We start from the raw sequence: 20688 nt of genomic DNA on the forward strand, positions 1-20688 counted from the left end.
CAGCTTTACAATGTTGCATTCGTTTCTGCTGCACAGCAAAGCAAATCAACTATACATACACATATAGCCACTCTTTTTCAGATTCCCTTCCCGTTTAGGGCATTGAGTAGAGTTTCCTATGCTATGCAGTAGGTTTTCATTAGTTTTCATAGGTTATTCATTTTAGAAAAGTTTAAATTTACTTATATTTTAATTGAAGGATAATTGCTTAACAGAATTGTGTTGGTTTCTGCCTAACAACAGCATGAATCATTCATAGGTGTAGCTATGTCCCCTCCCTCTTGAACCTCCCTCCCGCCTCCTACCCCATGCCACCTCTCTAGGTTGTTAGAGCCCCAGTTTGAATTCCCTAAGCCATATAGCAAGTTCCCATTGGCTATCAGTTTTGCATATGTTAATATAAAGTTCCATGTTACTCTCCATACACCCCACCCTCTCCTTCCTTCCCCCCATCTCCATGTCCATAAGTCTGTTCTCTATGTCTGTGTCTCCGTTGCTGCCAAGGGCCAACACGTTTTTAAAGGCTATTTCTCAAGCCCCTAAAGCACAATTGCTCTCAGGCCATAATAGTCTCTCTTCCTAGTTCAAATCTATATAGTAACAGAGTGGAAAAGAAGGAGACTGGCAAAATAAACTGGGGAGAACACTGTTCTTCTTCTTGGGGAAGAGGATCTTGCCCACAAATGGTGAAATCATGCTCCTTAATCGCTATCCTTATAGTTCTAACCTTTATCAGAATTTGATATATTGGCAAGGATGCCAGATAAAATTTTCAGTCACTAAGACAGTGGAGACGGGCTGGAGGTGGGGGCTTCTTGAGCCACAACTAACAATGAGATGCTGCGCTCGATCCTCACAATGTCCATTTCTCCATAAGCCCCATGGTTTCCCCTCTTCTTAATAGGTCAACAAGAAGATTGTCTCTCTGGGGACTAGATTTGGAAGCAATTCATTTTTTCTGATGTGAGTTAAAGGGACAGTTTTGGCCGCATCAGTAAAAGTGCTCATTCTGAAATCTTGAGGAACCAGTTGTGAGACTGAGAACTCAGAATGTCTTCAGGTCCTGTTATTAATTAGTACTATGCTCTTAAGCAGGTCGTTTAACCTCTTTTAGATTTGAATGTTTCTCTTGAGGGAAACTTAAATGTTGAATGATTTTGTTACCTGCCCATTATGTTGGCTATTGGTTTTCTTAATGACTGTAAAATGACTTCCCTCAGAATATGTCTTTTTGTCAAGCAAGCAGTAAGGCGAGATCAGACTTACCTTAGCATATTGAAGAGTTTTAACTTTCAGAGTTTATCAAGCCAAATGAAGAAAAATCAGTCTTGAGGCTCTGTGAGCTTCTTCTTGATGGGCACATAGGACATTTCTTCTTTCTGTCAGAAGAAAAAAGGAAAAAACAAAATTTGTTATTCAATTCAAGAAATATATAGAGTAATTTCAGTACATGCAAAATACCTTATAAGGTAATATGTGAGATCCACAGGAGATACAGTCCTGGCCTTCATTGAAAGGAAGGTTAATTCAGGTATATAAGTAACAGCAGGATCTGGCAAACTGAGAGGGGATGTATATGCCGTGAGAGAGATAAAAAGAAATGTCCTTTGGGCACTCAGAGGAAAAGGATATCTCCTGTCTTTGGAAGAGCAGAAAAATCTTTATGCAGAAGGTAGCATTTGAATTGTATCTTGAAAAAATGGATAAGATTTCAGTATCAGAGATGGGAGAAGAGACAGAAGTTTTAGGTAGCTGCTAACGTGGAGCAAAAATACAGGTCTTAGGAAGAACAGGCTTTATTTAGGGACCATAGGAGATGTATAAGAGGGGGATATCAAAATGAGTCAGTCTTCCAAGAATGATAAAAGGGAAAGTTTATATTCAGTACACTAATAGCAATGGAGAGTGTGTAAGCCAGAGAATGTCATGATCAGACCTGCATTTTTCAGTGTATAAAATGGATCTGGGGAGAGAGTAGGGGCAGGAGACCCAATTAGCTTTTTAGTCACCCAAAAGGGGGATGAATTAGGGTGGAGGAACAGAAAAGAAAGGCCGGAGTTCTCAGCTTTTCTGGGATGGGAGAATAGTGTATTTAGGGATTAAAGTCTTATACAGTAACTTGCTCCAAGAGCCTTCTGCTTTTGATGGTTTGATATTAACTATGTGAAAAGAATGTGAGCCCTGCAATTAGAAAGCTAACATTTTTATTTCAATAGAACATTAATCATTGTTCTGAAAAAATGTGAGTGCGGGATCTCTCCTCCCGTTTTTCTCTTCACCTAATTATATGAACTGGTCTTAGAGATAAAACTGTTATTACATCTTTCCAGTCCTAAAGGTCATCATGTGCTTGTACATATTAAATGTAAACAAACAGCAACTCCCATCTCTTGAAGGATCACAGAATTCTTAGCATGTAGAACAGCCTTTCTATTTTTAACAGGACTATAGCATGACACATTGAATCACCCACATAACAGATTTCTTTTTTTTTTTTTTCACTCCTTAGCTTATTCTCCACCGATGGAAAACCATCTTCTCTCTGGCAACAATGGCACTTTAGAATATAAAACCTCCCTGCCGCCCATCTCTCCAGGAAGGTACTCACCAATTCCAAAGCACATGCTTGTTGAAGACGATTATACCAGGTCAGATATGTTTGTTGGTTAATTGGGTTTGCAATCTTTATCAGAAAAGAATTGCATTTTCCTAACATGGTAGCTGTTGCTTCTCAGCTCTATTCAAGCTTATTGTAGTCTCACCTGAAGTGGAAACCTGCCAAGACTTACAAGCATGTGTCATTGTCCTCTGTTGGAAGCAAAAACCACAACTCCTTCGTGGAGAAATTGTAATGTACACACATCCATCACTTTGCAATTTATAGCACTTTTTGATATCTAACATCATTGAGGTTTACAGCTATACTGTAAGATAGGTATTATTACTCAAAGAGAGAAAATGGTGCTGAGGTTCGAAACGAAGGGAGGAGCATACCAGTGTTACGTATCTGGTAAGTAGAAGAGTCAGAACTGAAAAACTGTATGTTTGTTTGCTTTTATTCTAAATTCCATGTTGTTGCCACCATTGGCCACACACAATTCAATGAACTTGGGGAGTCAGTCAATCCTCCCTTGAGTGCAGTAACTTCGGGTAGAAAGAGAAGGAGTGCAATTAACTCCAAATGGGTTGAATTTAATATATCTCATTAATCTCAAAGGGGAACAAGATAGGATTTTAGGGCAGAGCAAGAGAACCACATGGTTTACCCCACAAAATAAAACTAAATTTAGCTGGCATGCTTGTGAAAAAGTCAGATCTGATGCTTTAGAAAAGACCAGCTTGGTATACTTCATGGCCCAGTCAGGATTCAGTAAATTTTGGATAATGAATGAATGAATGAATGTGTGTATGAATAATAGGAAATGTACATTTTTTTTCTTTTTTCTTTTGAAGTGTTTTTGTTCCAAAGTAATGTGAACCTCATTGTATTTGGTGAGGTAATGCAAAGATGTTCAAGAAACAAAAAGTTCCCTCAAACCCGCTGAGCTTCCCAGTGTGGCACTGTGGCCTGAACCTGTCATACGTTGCCTGATGTCGTACAAACATGTGCAAATCATACTCAGCTGTAGGTGGAGTCTGACATTGTTTTTAACAAAATAAGTTTGTATTTTACACATGGCTCTGCAATTTGCTTTTTTTTTGCTTTAAGAAATACTTTTACCCAAAATGAGTTTGCCTATAGAAATATATGCTTTTTTCCCTGGAAGTGTTTGTGTGTAAAAGCGATAGTGATGGGTCCTTTAGTTTTGTGTTCTGCCTGTCTACTGAAGTCATTTGTCAGCCTTTAAAAACATTGAGGAGACTTCCTGCTGCTTAACTTTCCTCTCTGGTGCCTGTGTATGCTTTGGTCTTTTCATTCCTTTGCCATTTCCTTTTAAATGATTAAGCATTTTCCATTTATTTTGCAATTTCAGGTTTGCTGAAGTAGCTTGTTACATCTTTAGCCAAGGAATGGAATGTTTAGATGCTGCAAATGTACATCTGTGGTTTAAATCAAATATAAACCTCTTCCTATGCTGAAACGTCTAATCTCTATGCTCTTAATTAAAATGAGGGCCGCCTCAAAGATAATCCTCATGGTTCTTTAAAGATTGTATAAATACAGGCACCTTTATTCACCAGAGCAGTAATCTATTTGCTCTCATCCTATCACTAATATTTGATAGGATTTTAATTTGAAAATGCCATTTATCTTACTAGGCCCCGTAGTGAATTAAAATTTATTAAACCCCATTCATAATCCAGGACCTTTGCTTGCTCATTTACTTAAACTATCCTTTTAATCCTCTCTGAAACACAGAAAGAGGGACTGTCATCCCCATTTTAGAGATGCAGAAATTGAAGCTCAAAGAGGTTAGGGAACTTTCTTGGGATCAGACAGCTTTTAAGTAGGAAAACTGGGTGTCTTGCCAGCTTTCAAGTTCTAGCTAGGAGGAAACATGTTAACTTTCTCCTTATTTTAAAAATGAAAAGCAAGTTGTGTGCAACTGTTTTCATCATAGAAACATGTGGCTCGAAAGAGACCGGAGAGACGGTCAAGAATCTGCCTGCAATGCAGGAGACCAGGATTCGATCCCTGGGTCAGGAAGATCCCCTGGAGAATGGAATGGCTACCCACTCCAGTATTCTTGCCTGGAGAATCCCATGGACAGAGGAGCCTGGCAGGCTGCAGTTTATTGGGTCACAAAGAGTTGGATACGACTGAGTGACTAACACATGCATACACACACACACACACACACACACACACACTCATTATAATAATACTCAATCTGTCAATTCACATGGAATATTTTAGATAGTATGAGAGAAAGAGATTTCATTTTTCTTCTATGGTGATATACCCTAGTATCTTCCTGCCTGCCTCCCCCTTTGTTCTCTGGCAGGACAATCACATAGTTTACATAAAATCTTCTGAATGGCTGGTACCTGCAAAACTGGTGAAATAAATTGTATCACTTCACACACACACACACACACACACACACACACACACACACACACACCTCCCCCACGTCCTCACCACAGCTGTGTGTTCTCACAGGTACTCTGTGATGGAAGGCATTGCCGCAGGTCTCAGGGGTAAATATTTTCTCAGAGGCATATTCGCTACCTTATTCATGAATATTCATTGACTAGTTCCCACTAGACAGTGAGCACTGCGGTAGAGATGCAAAAAGAAATAAGAAACAGCTTCTCTAGGAACTATCAGATTGGGACAAAAATATATATGAGACCAGTGGATGCCCCAATATCTATTCCCTGATCATGCAGAACCCCCTCTATGAAGTTTTCCATAAAGCCTATACTCACTTGTTTTAATCCTGAGATTTTTGTCAAAATTCTCTTCCCTTGTGGTAATCAATGGCAGTCACTTATCCTTACCTAGAAAATTAAATGTTGGCAACTTGGTGTCAGTCCTCATTTTTTAAATGTAAAAGTTCTGCAAAATCCTGAAGTGTGGAAATGACTAACAGAAACAAACAAAATTAGATCAGTTCAATGAAGTGCTCTTGTGTGGCCCTAGCAGAGTTCTCCAGCACCTGAGCTGGCACTAAGGTAATATTTATAAATGAGTTTTTTTGAGTTGTCCATGAATGCCGCACAGGAACAGCCTGTGACATCAAATAAAGTTTTAAAGGGGAGATAACTTGTGTCTGAGCTTGAAAAAAATGTGTAGTCTCTCTTTGTCAGAGTCAAAGGATGAGGAAGGGCATTCATGGTGCGGGGTAGTGCACAAATACTCAAGGAAGAATGTAAAATAAAATGAATATATCTGTTGTAGTTTGAATACAAGACTGAAGGAAAACTACCTACCTTTAAATTATCTTTGTGGTTCTATCCTTTCATTCACAACCTAGTCATAAGATTAGAAATATATAGAATAGTAAAAACAAAAAGATTACTACTATGCACCATTAAGTCCTTTAATATACTTTATCACCCCTATATTATGTGTTTAATATCCTATTCTTGATTTTTGCAGGTAACAAAAAATGAGTTTAAGTAATTTTCTCATGCCATACAGCGAACAAACAGCAGAATCAAACTTTGAGTTCGTGTCTGTGTTCAAAGTATTCATTCCCAATGCCCCCACCCACTATCTCATACAGTTTCTTTCTATGGAAAAATGTTGAGTAAAGAGGATTATGCTTCTGTTAGGAGAATGGTCCTACCACTTACCACCTAGATAACACTGAACAAGTCTTTTAATGTCCTGAGTCTTGATTTTCTTACCTGTAAATTTGTTAAAATTATTACTCTCCTAAGGCACTATAGTGGCTTACATTTGCGGCCTACTTTTTATTTTCCTAAAATAGTAAATCAAGAGAATTAATCTTTAATGGTGTGACTTGGGCTGATAGGAAAACAGTTCTGTGAAAAGGAACCTTCCAACTACCTATATAATTATATCAAATTGGCAGTTTTTTGTTTCAGATGCTCATAATATCTTACTCTATCAGTTGTGAGAAGTATTTTCAGTCTTGCTGATTTATATTCACTTTTGCTGGAGAAATATATTAGGGCTTATTAAAAAGAGTTTTGATTAGAAGTATGCTACAATGGCTTACCTGGAGTTTTTTTAACCTCTTTTACTGTTTCAGGATATGTGTACCTGAGGAAGCTGGGAAATTTTGTTTTTCCATTGATGTAGAGAAAGGAAGCCTAAACAAAAAGGCCTTGGATAAAATTATCTTAGTAGAAACGCTGCTGAGTCCCTTATAAATCAAAATTATTATTATGTGAATACTCTGGTCTTCAATTTTTAGAAAACAAAGCTATTACAATGATGCTGAGATGGTTTTTTGGCTCCTAGAATTATAGACTATCAGAGTTGGAAGGGCCATAAATGAATATAGAGTCTAATCTTTCTCCATTTGGTGGGCAAGAAACACAGTCTAGCAAAATGCGTTGGCTATCCATAAGTCCCACAATTTGTAAGTTACAGAATCAAATTTAGAACCCTTATCTTTGAACGCCCAGTTCAGTGCTCTTTCTGTTTCTCTGGGCTGATGGTCCTTTTTTTATGATAGGGTAAGAAGGTAACAATTACAAAAAGATATAATCAATCAGTGATTACTTATGAGCCGTGCCAACTTTGTGCCTTACCTACAACTATGGATTCCCTCTCTATTGAGCCAAGTCTTCTCTGTCACCCAGAAGAGACGCCAATTACAGACCATCACCATCTGGCCAAGTACTCTCAGGATATACAAACAAATCATTGATACTAAAATGAAACCAAAAGTCTTAGGGATACAAAGTAAAACTGCCCTTTCAAAATAAGGGTATTTAATCTCCCAAGTTATGGATGTGATAAATACCGTTATGAAAGCAGGACCTTAAATTAGCCATGAGGGATATATTCCCCACTTTCAGAAACCCAGCTCACCTGGCTCTGAACTTACTGTACCCTGATGTCTTTCCAACTGTCTCTATAATATTTACCCACATAATTTGGTTGATCAAAAAGCAAAAGTTACAAAACATACAAGCAGCTCATACAACTCAATACCAGAAAAACAAGCAACCCAGTCAAAAAGTGGGAAAAAGACCTAAACAGATATTTCTCCAAGAAGACATACAGATGGCTAGCAAACACATGAAAAGATGCTCAAAATCACTCACTATTAGAGAAATGCAAATCAAAACTACCATGAGATATCACCTCACACCAGTCAGAACAGCCATCATCAAAAAGTCTAGAAACAATAAGTGCAGGAGAGGGTGTGGAGAAAAGGGAACACTCTTGCACTGTTGGTGGGAATGTAAATTGACACGGCCACTATGGAAGACGGTATGAAGATTCCTTAAAACACTAGGAGTAAAACCACCATGAATGTGAAAGTGAAAGTTACTCGGTCATGTCTGACTCTTTGAGACCCCATGGACTTTACAATCCATGGAATTCTCCAGGCCAGAATACTGGAGTGGGTAGCCTTTCCCTTCTCCAGGGGATCTTCCCAACCTAGGTCTCCCTCATTGCAGGCAGATTCTTTACCAGCTGAGCCACAAGGGAAGCACAAGAATACTGGAGTGGGTAGCCTTTCCTTTCTCCAGCGGATCTTCCCGACCCTGGAACTGAACCAGGGTCTCCTGCATTGCAGGTGGATTCTTTACCAACTGAGCTATTTAGGGAAGCCCATATGATCCAGCAATCCCACTCCTAGGTAGGTACCCTGAGGAAACCAAAAGTGAATAAGACACATGTATCCCATTGTTCATTGCAGCACTATTTACAATAGCTAGAACGTGGAAGCAACCTAGATGCCCATCGACAGACGAATAGATAAAGATGTTGTGGTGCATATACACGATGGAATATTACTCAGCCATTAAAAAGGAATGCATCTGAGTCAGTTCTAGTGAGGTGGATGAACCTAGAGCCTATTATACAGAGTGAAGTAAGTCAGAAAGAGAAACATGAATATCGTTTTCTAACACATATATACGGAATCTAGAAAAATGCTGTGGAAGAATTTATTTACAGGGCAGCAGTGGAGAAACAGACATAGAGAACAGACTTGTGGACATGAGGAGAGGGGAGGAGAGAGTGAGATGTGTGGAAAGAGTAACATGGAAACTTACATTACCACATGTAAAATAGAGAGCCAATGGGAATTTGCTGTATGGCTCAGGAAACTCAAACAGGGGCTCTGTATCAACCTAGGAGGGGTGGGGTGGGGAGGGAGATGGGGGGGAGGTTCAAAAGGGAGGGGATATATGTATACCTGTGGCTGATTCATGTTGAGGTTTGACAAAAAACCGCAAAATTCTGTAAAGCAATTATCCTTCAATTTGAAAATAAAGAATTTTTTTAAAAGCAAAATTACTATACCCCAATACAAAACAGATTTTTTTAAAAAAAGCTAAGTCTAAGTAAAGTGAGAGGAAAGATTTCTTATCTCCGGAAACTTTCAAAGACCACTCCAAATTGTGCTCTGATGTTCACATTTTGACTCTTTTATTACTAAATAGATATGAACGCATCAATCTAGAGTCTGCCTCCATCCATTCTCCTCAAATTATTAAACAGTAGTTTATTGGACATAGTATCGAAAGTGTTTTCTGCTTCTTTTCTCTTTCTCCCATTCATTCATTCATTTACTCATTCAGAGAATATTCAAGCTTCTGCCATGTGTATTGAATAGGAGATATATAAATAAATAAGTACTGTGGCCCACCAGGCTTCCCTTCTATGGGATTTTCCAGGCAAGAACCCTGGAGTGGGTTGCCATTTCCTTCTCCAGGGGATCTTCCTGACCCAGGGATTTAACCCAGGTCTCTGCATTGCAGGCAGATTCTTTACCATCTGAGCCACCAGGGAAACCCAAATAAGTGCTAAAAAGAAAATAAAATGTATGTGCCTAGACAGCGTTTGGGGAAGATAGCAATATTAAGGAGGGTAACCTTGGGGTGTCCCTCTGAGGAAACAGTGTATGAGCTGAGACTTGAATGAAAAAAGACAAAAAAGGGGGGCTGGAGTGATAAAAAGATCAGGGAAAGAGAATTCCAGGAAGAGGGAACAGCAAAGCCAAAGTTCCAGAGGCAGGAATAAGCTTTGGGTATTCCAGGAATAGAAGCAAGCCAAGCCTGCCTGGAAGGAGATGAGCTAATGGAACCATGGCTGCAAATTAGATCGGAGGAGTCAGGAGCCTGATGATGTAGGATTTTGTATGGAATAATGAAAAAGTGTAGGTTGAATTATAAGTGCATTGAGTGTTTACTAGGGAGAAGTAACCAGGAGAATGAAATTACCTGATTCATGTTTTATTTAAAAAAACAAAACAAAACAAAACAAAACACCTCTGACTAGTATGTGGAGAAGGACCATTGAAGAAACAAGGGAGAAATTATGACAGCCGGGGCTGGGAGGACAGGAGGCAATGGAGGAGAAGAGGGGAGGAGGAATCTGAGCCAGATTTCAGAGATGGATTTAACAGCCATGATCCAGGGAGCGGGGAGTCCTGCTTGAGTCAGACTAATTTACTGCTGGTCATTTGTACACTTGTGGTTTGCTGTGGAGAAAGCTTTCAGGAATGGCCTTAAGTGTTTGCCACTGTGGTTGGCTTTGTTTTTCCCCTTAGTGTTTATCAATCAGAACTGGTTAGAGGCTAAATCACTGTTTCTCAAATATTTGTACCTGCACGCCTTTAGGCCTTGAGAAAGGAATTTGTTCTTCTTGGAGTAGAACATGAAGCTTTCTGTGCAAGCATGAAACACACAAATCTTGCTGCTGCTAAGTCACTTCAGTCGTGTCCAACTCTGTGCAACCCCATAGACGGCAGCCCACCAGGCTCCGCCATCCCTGGGATTCCCCAGGGAAGAACACTGGAGTGGGTTGCCATAGACGTGCTCCTGTCGTAAAAACAGGAGCGATATCCTTGTTGCTTTAGTGTGAAAATATTTTGATTACAAATTTAAGTATTTTTCTCCAAAGTCTTAAAGTAAAATTTACACACCAGAAAGGTCTTCTGGATACAAGTCCCTGGCAAAGACTACAAACCCCAAGATATGGATGAGCACCCAAGTTTAAGAAGCACTGAGCATATTTACACAAGCACGTCAGTTATTAAATCTGTATTGTGGAAACAGCCACTTAATCATGTCTCAAGATTTACGGTCTCCATTAGAGACAGGTTCTCAAGGGATCAGACAGCACTTTCCATCAGCATGAAGTCTGGTCCTATTCTAGCCTCTCTTCTTTTTAACTTATATTTAATGATTTGAAGCCATTTCTGAATGAACCGGAAGTTCTTTCAACACAGGAAAGAAATCTTATATGCCTTTATCCAAGTATAGGAGAAAGGAACTGGGTGTTCCCTGGGCAGACAGCTGTGCCTGATTAGAGTCAGGATGTGGGGGGCAGAGTGTTGAGGTGGGTACACCCCAGAGCCACCCTCCTTAGCATCCTGTCTTGACCTCCTCCTAGCTGTTTGACCTTGGGCAAGTTGTGTAACTGACCTCTGCCTCAGTTTTCTCATGGATAAAAGGAACAGACTAACACTTCCCACCTCATAGTCTTGTTGTAACAAGAAACAGAGTTAATACATATGAAGTTCTTAGAAAAAAGTAAGCATTTCATAAATGTTAATGTCAACCGCAAACTGGCACTCTCCGTGGGTACGTGCCATCTGCCTCTATAAGGGTTAAATCATGTGCTGCCGCAGCTGCTGACCCTCAACAACCCCTGAAGGGAGTCCAGGGTGGAGATCAGGAAAGAGGCACTCTGTGCTCTGGAAAACTGGCAGAACAGGTCTTCAGATAGTTAGATATTTTCAGGAACTGATTTTGTGAGCCCAGTTCTTGCATCTTCTCATATCCAGAAAAGCAGTAAATTCTTTCATGGTGACATCTGCTCCTCAGGACCAGCAAAATCTTCTGCAAAAATATGTGCTTGACCATATGAACTTCCCCTTCATCCACATCACATATGTATTGGTCTTCACCCTCCGGCCTCTTTGGAGCAGTTTCTCAGAGCTCTCTGAGGTGCTGTCTCCCAGCCTGCAGTCCTCATTTTGCCCCAAAGAAAACTTAGGTCGCAACTCTTACGTTGTTTTAAGTCGACATTAGCTCCTATTAATACTATTTAAAACAAGGATTTAAGACGAAGTGCTCCACAAATAGAGTTTTTGAATGGAAATGTAGCCAACAATGCTATCTATCCAGATACTCAAACAAAATCTACTTTTGCATTTTTTTCAACTAATTTGTCTCCCAGAGCACATTTGATTTCCTTAGAACGTTGTATTACAGGAAGTCCTCAGTCTTAATGTTTTGTTAGGGATCTTTATTTTTATTGATGGGCTTTCCTGGTGGTTCAGATGGTAAAGAATCTGCCTGCAATGCAGGAGACCCAGGTTTGATCCCTGGGTTGGGAAGATCCCCTGGAGAAGGGAATGGCTACCCGCTCCAGTATTCTTGCCTGAAAAACTGTATGGGAATCTGGTGGGTTACAGCCAATGGGGTTGCCAAGAGTCCGACATAACTGAGTTGACTAACACTTTCATTTTTATTAATACTCCTAATAGTTTATTAATAATACACATTATTAATATAATGAGTACCTATTCCCATGAAGAACTGAATATAATCTTCACAGTTAGTGACACATTTTCATCTGGTTTTTGTCTCAAATTGATTTTCACCAAACCCATGTAAGTGAGGTGATTTAATGGTTGAAGCAACAGAAGATGAAAGAATTTCAGTGACTACCTATGGTCACATGGGATGGCTCAGACGGTAAAGTGTCTGTCTACAAAGCAGGAGACCTGGGTTCGATCCCTGGATCGGGAAGATCCCCTGGAGAAGGAAATGGCAATCCACTCCAGTACTATTGCCTGGAAAATCCCATGAACAGAGGAGTCTGGTAGGCTACAGTTCATGGGGTCACCAAGAGTCGGACACGACTGAGCGACTTCACCTTCACGTATTCCCATCTTTATTGAAAATATAAAGTAGGATTCAGTGGAACCAAATATAATACACACTAGTGACAGAAGATGAGATGGTTGGATGGCATCACCAACTCAATGGACATGAGTCTGAGCAAACTCCGGGAGATAGTGAAGGACAAGGAAGCCTGGTGTGCTGCAGTCCATGGGGCCGCACAGAGTTGAAAACAACTGAGTGACTAAACCAACAACAGTCCCTCAGTCTGGCCTCTGTAGCCAAATACAATTATTCTCTGGATAATTAATTGATATTTGCCCTATTTTTTCATAGTAGGCCCCAACAGCCAACACCATGTAGCTTTTTACTCAAAGAAATTCTGCAGAATATGTCATCAGACTCCTCACAGCCTTTGTAAAGTGCATTGTTGAGCTTAACCAAGTCAGAGGTTCATCAGCAGAGTCTCTGAGTTATGTTTTGCCCTGTGCTACATGCCCACTTTCTGCAGTGTGGAGCCTGGCACTAGAATGTCTTTCCTGAAGCAAAGCATAGTAATGAGACAGAGTGAATGGGGCAGGACAGGTAAGACAAATAGAGGATGACTCAGTTAGTGGACGCCTCCAGGGGAATTTTCTCTTTGTAGATGGTGGCTCTCCACATAATCATTTAGATTTACTTACGTAAACCATAAGGCATGATTGATAGGGCTATCCTGTTAGAAACAGAGAGAGTGGTTATGCTAATGGGGAAGCTGATGAATCTTAACTAATGGAAAATATCCAAATATATATGGGAAAACATGTTAAGCTGCTGTTTGCTATCAGGGAAATGAATTTAATGATAGGAAAAATGAAACAGTAATGGAAATTTTAAGGCAGTCTTATAGATGTTTATCATTTTGTATGTACTTAATAAATTAGCCAGACATAAATACACAGCATTAGGCCTTATAATGTTATGGAAGATGGTTATGTATGTACTTAATAAATTAGCCAGACATAAATACGCAGCATTAGGCCTTATAATGTTATGGAAGATGGTTATGTATGTACTTAATAAATTAGCCAGACATAAATATGCAGCGTTAGGCCTTATAATGTTATGGAAGATGGTTATTGCACATCTACGGCTATTGTTATTATAGATGTAAAATTCAAACAGATAGTTGTTTAATCAATATTGTATTACATTTGAATAGAATGAATTTAGCCTTGGCCTCCAGGGCTGGTTGCGATTAAAAAAAAAAAAAAAGGATTAATGATAGGCAGTGGAGGATGTTGTAGGGACCATAGTACAAGCAATCAGCTATTAATTGACTCCAGGCCCCTTAAATTGCAAGTTAATACTACCACCAACAAATGTGTGGCTTATCTCTGGCCCTTTTCCTGTGGCATTGAAACAGGGTGCATATTATGATTAAAGACAAGGAGACATAGCCTCTTCCTCTAGGAATTTGTTTTCTCATCCGTGTGTCAGTAAAGTAATAGACAGACGACAGCTGATTCTCAGTTGTTTACATGTGGTGTATACTTTGAAAATTTTCCAGAACAGCATTGCAATCCCTGAGTGACTCCTAACATTTGCTCCAAGGGTCCCCACCTCTAGGATCTAATGCCTGATTATCTGAGGTGGCATTGATATAATAATAATAGAGATAAAGTGCACAGTAAGTGTAATGCTCTTGAATCATCCCCAGACCGTACCCCACTCTGGTCTGTGGAAGAACTGTCTTCCATGGATCTGGTCTCTGGTGCCAAAAAGGTTGGGGAATATTGCCATTTGCTGCTGCGAGGAAGGTTACCATGTTAACAGTAATGTTTGCCTTAAGAAAATGTAAGACAACAGTAGCATACAATTATTGCATATCAGAGACTTATATTCTTTTATAATATAGATACCAATTTCATAATTTTTAGGTTGCATCATTCATTTTTGCTTCTGGGTAATTTCTTTATTCTAAATAGTTTTCAAGCTATATCTGAGTAAAACACATTTTAAAAATACTGCCTGAAAACATGTTCTCCAGACATCCTTTTCAATCTTTAATCTATTTCTTACCCCTTTTATTGTTTTCTACCCCTCTTCATTTTTTTCCAATAAGTTTTATTATTTTCCCTGATTATAAAAGCGTTATGTATTTGTAGAAAAGTTATAAAATAACAAAAATGTAAAGAAAAACTCACACCACAGAAAGATATCGTTATTCTTTTTAGCTTTTAATTTTGTATTGGGGTACAGCCAATTAACAGTGTTGTGATAGTTACAGGTGAACAGTGAATGGTCTCAGCCATATATATAACACATGTATCCATTCTCCCCCAAACCCCCCTCCTGGAAGGTCATGTATGCACTGCTACATTTAAAATGGATAACCATCAAAGACCTATTGCACGTGGAACTCTGCTCAGTATTATGTGCCAGCCTGGATGGGAGGGGGATAATTGTTATTAATAAGTGATACATTTCCATTAAGTTATTTTCTATTGATACCTATAGTAAGTTGCAAAGTTGAGATCTGAACACCGTTCAGTCTGGTTCCAGAGTGCATATACTTGACCCCGCTAGGAAAGGGCAAGTGGTTGCTATATAAAGGGATAGGATTCAAACTAACACCCAGGTCTGGCTCTTTTTGCAGTACTGCATGGGTAGCGTTAATAGCATTAATATTTCTAGAATTTCCTCTGTGCTTCGAATTAGTCTTTCTCTGTTTTTCCTTTGTCCAGAAAAGTCAAACTAAAGTTTTATTCGTTGCTTCCTCCCAGCAACAATTGTGGCCTGTTCAGGGGAGGAGTCAGTTTTTCTCTGAGAAAAGGCAAGCCTTCTGGACGGTGCGCTAGCAGCCTGGGGGTCAGTCTTTAGAGCTTGTCATTCCCAGTCTAACGCCAGACCCCATGTGGTTGCCTTAATGAGTATTTGAAGTCCTCACTGAAATACCTTAGCTGTCCCGTGAGTGTAAACATTTAAATATCAACGCTCATCCTAGCTCTCTTAAAATTAGACAGACCTTGAAGTAGAACGATGTGAGTCCTTTATTATGTAAACTGTGTCCTAAATGGAAACGCTGTCCACCATGCCATTTAGAGCTCAATATTTCCTTTTATGTTTTCCCCCCCTAATCTTTTCCTAAAGTCTCATTTACCATGTTCAGATAAGGGATGAAGGCAGAATGAAACAGCTGAAATAAATGTGATAGCTAGAGATTTCACAGCCAATTATGTGAGGCCTTGCTCTGAATTTATAACAGGACTGGTAAACTCTGATAGCTATCCAGTGCTGCCCAGCTACTTTCCGATTTCCCCTTTAGCTCCTGTAACACCATATGAGCGGAGAGATGTTATTGTATTTATTTAGCTGTTTGAGCATCTGAGATGATAGAGATGCCATAATTTTCCCTGTAGCAATAAAGAGTAAGTGGCAAATCCCAAACCCAGAGCCCAGAAGCAGGGTGACCTTTGACTAAGAGTTCAGATTTTGGACCCATAGTAATTCTGGGTTCTCCACTCACTAGCTCTTTGACCTTGGATGCGTTATGTCACCTCTCTATGCCTGTTTCCCCACCCATGCCTATACCATGGGTTATTATTAGGATTCCGTGAAGTAGTCTATCTAAAACACTTGACACAGAGCTTGGTCCAAAACAAGCTGCATTCAGGTTAATTATCATTATCATTAGGTTCAACTTCTAGTCCAGGGCACTGTGGTGATTATAGGATCAGTTGCAGTGATTGATAGCAATGCTGGTTGGAGATGGTGGAATGAAATTAGGAAGCGAACAAGAGGGAAATGTGCTTTCAGCTAACCTAATAAAATTTAGATTTATACTATGTTTATACTTACTTTAAAAGGGTGGATTTTGAGACCTTATGTTGATTTAGTGATGTTTCCTTTATATTTCAGTTTCTTTTAAAATATATAGAGATCCTAATTAAGAAGACTTTATTCAAAACCAAACCTAACCATTAATGTTATAAAGAAAAGTCTGTGTTAAAGACTGAAAGCTTTATAGACTTAAAGCTGCTTTTTTTTTTCTTGGCCACTCCACATGGCTTGCAGGACCTTAGTTTTTAGTTCTGTAACCGGGGATTGAACCCATGCCCACTGCAGTGAAAACACAAAGGCTTAACCCCTAGGCTGCCAGGGAAGTCCCTGATTTTTAATTTAAAAACTCTAAATTAAAAATTCTAGAATGTTAAGTAAACACAAATATATACCTTTCCAAATACTCAGGTTTACTATGCAGGCATCCTAAAACTTTTTAAATAGGTGCCATGAGGACTTTAGCATAGCCTCATGATTTGAGCACAAAAGCCAGCTATATACCCAGCAATACCTATGGTAAAGTTTCCTACTTCCCAAGGGTAGCGTTAATTCTGTGGCTTTGCTGTATAACATTAGATTGGACCGTGTATGGTTGGATGGAGTTCCACATACAGTATGTAGCTAAATCCATATAATGCTGAGTGTAGCTCTGATAAGGTTATTCTGAGTTTAAAATCATGACAACTGAAGGGAGCTATGAGGAGGAGCTTGTAGTGAGAAGGTGGTCTCCCCAGCTCAAGCAAAGTAGTATCTTCCTGAGAACCACTGTATTCTGTAGCTTAGACAGAAATATTTGGTTACATTCTGCTTGGTGGTGGTGGTGGTGTTCAGTGGCTAAGTCATATCCGATACTTTGTAACTCCACAGACTGCAGCACACCAGGCTTCCCTGTCTTTCACTATCTCCCTGAGTTTGCTCAAACTGATATCCATTGAGTTAGGGATTCTATCTAAGCATCTGATCCTCTGTCACCCCCTTCTCCTCCTGCCCTCAATCTTTCCCAGCATCAGGGTCTTTTCCAATGAAGCAGCTCTTTGCATCAGGTGGCCAAAGTATTGGAGCTTCAGCTTCAGTATCAGCCCTTTCAGTGAATATTCAGAGTTGATTTCCTTTAGGAATGACTGGTTCGATCTCCTTGCTATCCAGGGGACTCTTAAGAGTCTTCTCTAGCATCACAAAAAATTAAGTTTTATATATCCCGCTAATAAAATAAGAGTAGTACTTCTTACCTTCCATTGGAGAAAAAGAACTTAATATTTATACTCTCTAGATACTAACATTGATCAGCTGAATATTACCAAGTCAAAAAAGTTTAGAACAACACTTGCTGAAAGAGATGATGCAATTCACAACGTGGCTACTTTATAACTCTCTCAGAAAGAACAGGTCTACTGCCTAAACCTAATTCCAAACCCTCACAAGCAGTCAGTCACAAGTGAAACCTGTTTGAACACAGATTCCTAAGTCCTACCCCAGATCTACCAAATCTGTGTGTCCAGGGATAGTATTAGTTAGTATTAAAAAACAGAACAAAAGCCATCAAGTAATTCTGATGCAGGCAAGTTCAGGGACCACTGGCTTAAATTCACTGTGTCTTTGCCTTCAGAAAATTGTGTTATCAAAGTAAAAGCAAAATGCGCCACATTACAAGAAAACTTGATCAGGTGTTTCCTTCATAGAGCAAGATTTTATTAAAAAAAGAAATTGAGTGACTCTACATTTTGGTAATTTTCAAAATATTTCAAACCCTCTACTAGCAAAAAATGTCCAGTTCAGTTCAGTTCAGTCACTCAGTCGTGTCCGACTCTTTGCAACCCTATGGACGGCAGCACACCAGGCTTCCCTGTCCATCACCAACCACCTGAGTCTACTCAAACTCATGTCCATCACATTGTGATAACATCCAATTATCTCATCCTCTGTCATCCCCTTCTCCTCCCGCCTTCAGTCTTTGCCAGCATCAGGGTCTTTTCAAATGAGTCAGTTCTTCCCGTCAGGTGGCCAAAATATTGAAGTTTCAGCTTCAGCATCAGTTCTTCCAGTGAATATTCAGGACTGATTTCCTTTAGGATGGACTGGTTGGATCTCCTTGCAGTCCAAGAGACTCTCAAGAGTCTTCTCCAACACTGCAGTTCAAAGCATCAATTCTTTGGTGCTCAGCTTTATTTATAGTCCAACTCTCACACCCACACCTGACTACTGGAAAAACCATAGCTTTGACTAGACAGACCTTTGTTGGCAAAATAATGTCTCTGCTTTTTTATATGCTTCTAGATTGGTCATAACTTTTCTTCCAAGGAGTAAGTGTCTTTTAATTTCATGGCTGCAGTCACCATCTGCAGTGATTTTGGAGCCCCCCAAAATAAAGTCAGCCACTGTTTCCACTGTTGCCCCATCTATTTGCCATGAAGTGATGGGACCAGATGCCATGATCTTAGTTTTCTGAATGTTGAGCTTTAAGCCAACTTTTTCACTGTCCTCTTTCACTTTCACCAAGAGGCGCTTTAGTTCTTCTTCACTTTCTGCTATAAGGGTGGTATCATCTGTGTATCTGAAGTTATTGATATTTCTCCCGGCAATCTTGATTCCAGCTTGTGATTCTTCCAGCCCAGCATTTTTCATGATGTACTCTGCATAGAAGTTAAATAAGCAGGGTGACAGTATACAGCCTTGACATATTCCTTTTCCTATTTGGAACCAGTCTGTTGTTCCATGTCCAGTTCTAACTGTTGCTTCCTGACCTGCATACAGATTTCTCAAGAGGCAGGTCAGGTGGTCTAGTATTCCCATCTCTAAGAATTTTCCATGGTTTATGGTAATCCACACAGTTAAAGGCTTTGGCATAGTCAATAAAGCATAAATAGATGTTTTTCTGGAACTCTTGCTTTTTAGATGATCCTGCGGATGTTGGTAATTTGATCTCTGGTTCCTCTGCCTTTTCTAAATCTAGCTTGAACATCTGGAAGTTTACCGTTGTTGAAGCCTGGCTTGGAGAATTTTGAGCATTACTTTGCCAGTGTGTGAGATGAGTGCAATTGTGCAGTAGTTTGAGCATTCTTTGGCATTGCCTTTCTCTAGGATTGGAATGAAAACTGACCTTTTCCACTCCTGTGGCCACTGCTGAGTTTTCCACATTTGCTGGCATATTGAGTGCAGCACTTTCACAGCATCATCTTTTATTTATTTAACTTTATTTTACTTTATGGGGCTTCCCTGGTGGCTCAGAGGTTAACGCGTCTGCCTGGAATGCGGGAGACCCAGGTTCAATCCCTGGGTCAGGAAGATCTCCTGGAGAAGGAAATGGCAACCCACTCCAGTGCTCTTGCCTGGAGAATCCCATGGAGGGAGGAGCGTGGTAGGCTACAGTCCATGGGGTCGCAAAGAGTCAGACACGACTGAGCAACTTCACTTTCACTTACTTTACAGTACTGTATTGGTTTTGCCATACATCAACATGAATTCGCCACGAGTGTACACCTGTTCCCAATCCTGAACCCCCCTTCCACCTCCCTCCCCATACCATCTCTCTGGGTCATCCCAGTGCACCAGCCCCAAGCATCCTGTGTCCTGCATCGAACCTAGACTGGCGATTTGTTTCTTATATGATATTATACATGTTTCAATGCCATTCTCCCAAATCATCCCACCCTCTCCCTCTCTCACAGAGTCCAAAAGACTGTTCTATACATCTGTGTCTCTTATGCTATCTGTCATGTAGGGTTATCGTTGCCATCTTTCTACATTCCATATATATGTGTTAGTGTACTGTTTGGTGTTTTTCTTTCTGGCTTACTTCGCTCTGTATAATCGGCTCCAGTTTTATCCACCTCATTAGAACTGATTCAGATGTATTCTTTTTAATGGCTGAGTAATACTCCATTGTGTATATGTACCACAGCTTTCTTATCCATTCATCTGCTGATGGACATCTAGGTTGCTTCCATGTCCTGGCTATTATAAACAGTGCTGAATTTGAAATAACTCAACTGGAATTCCATCACCTCCACTAGCTTTGTTTGTCATGATGCTTCCTATGGGCCACTTGACTTCACATTCCAGTTGTCTGGCTCTAGGTGAGTGATCACACCATCATGATTATCTGGGTCGTGAAGATCTTTTTGTATAGTTCTGTGTATTCTTGCCACCTCTTCTTAATATCTTCTGCTTCTGTTAGGTCCATACCATTTCTGTCCTTTATTGTGCCCACCTTTGCATGAAATGTTCCTATGGTATCTCTAGTTTTCTTGAAGAGATCTCTAGTCTTTCCCATTCTGTTGTTTTCTTCTATTTGCACTGATCACTGAGGAAGGCTTTCTTATCTCTCCTTGCTATTATTTGGAACTCTGCATTTAGATGGGTATATCTTTCCTTTTCTCCTTTTGTTGATTAGAATTTTCCAGCAATGAAGTAGCTTTA

At 39.8% G+C, this 20688-nt stretch overlaps 1 protein-coding gene across 10 annotated transcripts in view; it reads left to right on the forward strand.

The window, feature by feature from the left end:
• The window catches only part of DLG2 (discs large MAGUK scaffold protein 2), a 2361423-nt gene that overhangs the window by 1738432 nt on the left and 602303 nt on the right, over positions 1 to 20688 (forward strand). For all 10 annotated transcript variants that reach the window (XM_069564820.1, XM_069564810.1, XM_069564812.1 and 7 more), the window contains one exon: positions 2510 to 2648. In XM_069564820.1, coding sequence (XP_069420921.1) covers positions 2510 to 2648 — 139 coding nt within the window. The remainder of the gene's footprint in view (positions 1 to 2509; positions 2649 to 20688) is intronic.

Source organism: Ovis canadensis, chromosome 21 (assembly GCF_042477335.2).
Source record: "Ovis canadensis isolate MfBH-ARS-UI-01 breed Bighorn chromosome 21, ARS-UI_OviCan_v2, whole genome shotgun sequence".
NCBI lineage: Eukaryota > Metazoa > Chordata > Mammalia > Artiodactyla > Bovidae > Ovis > Ovis canadensis.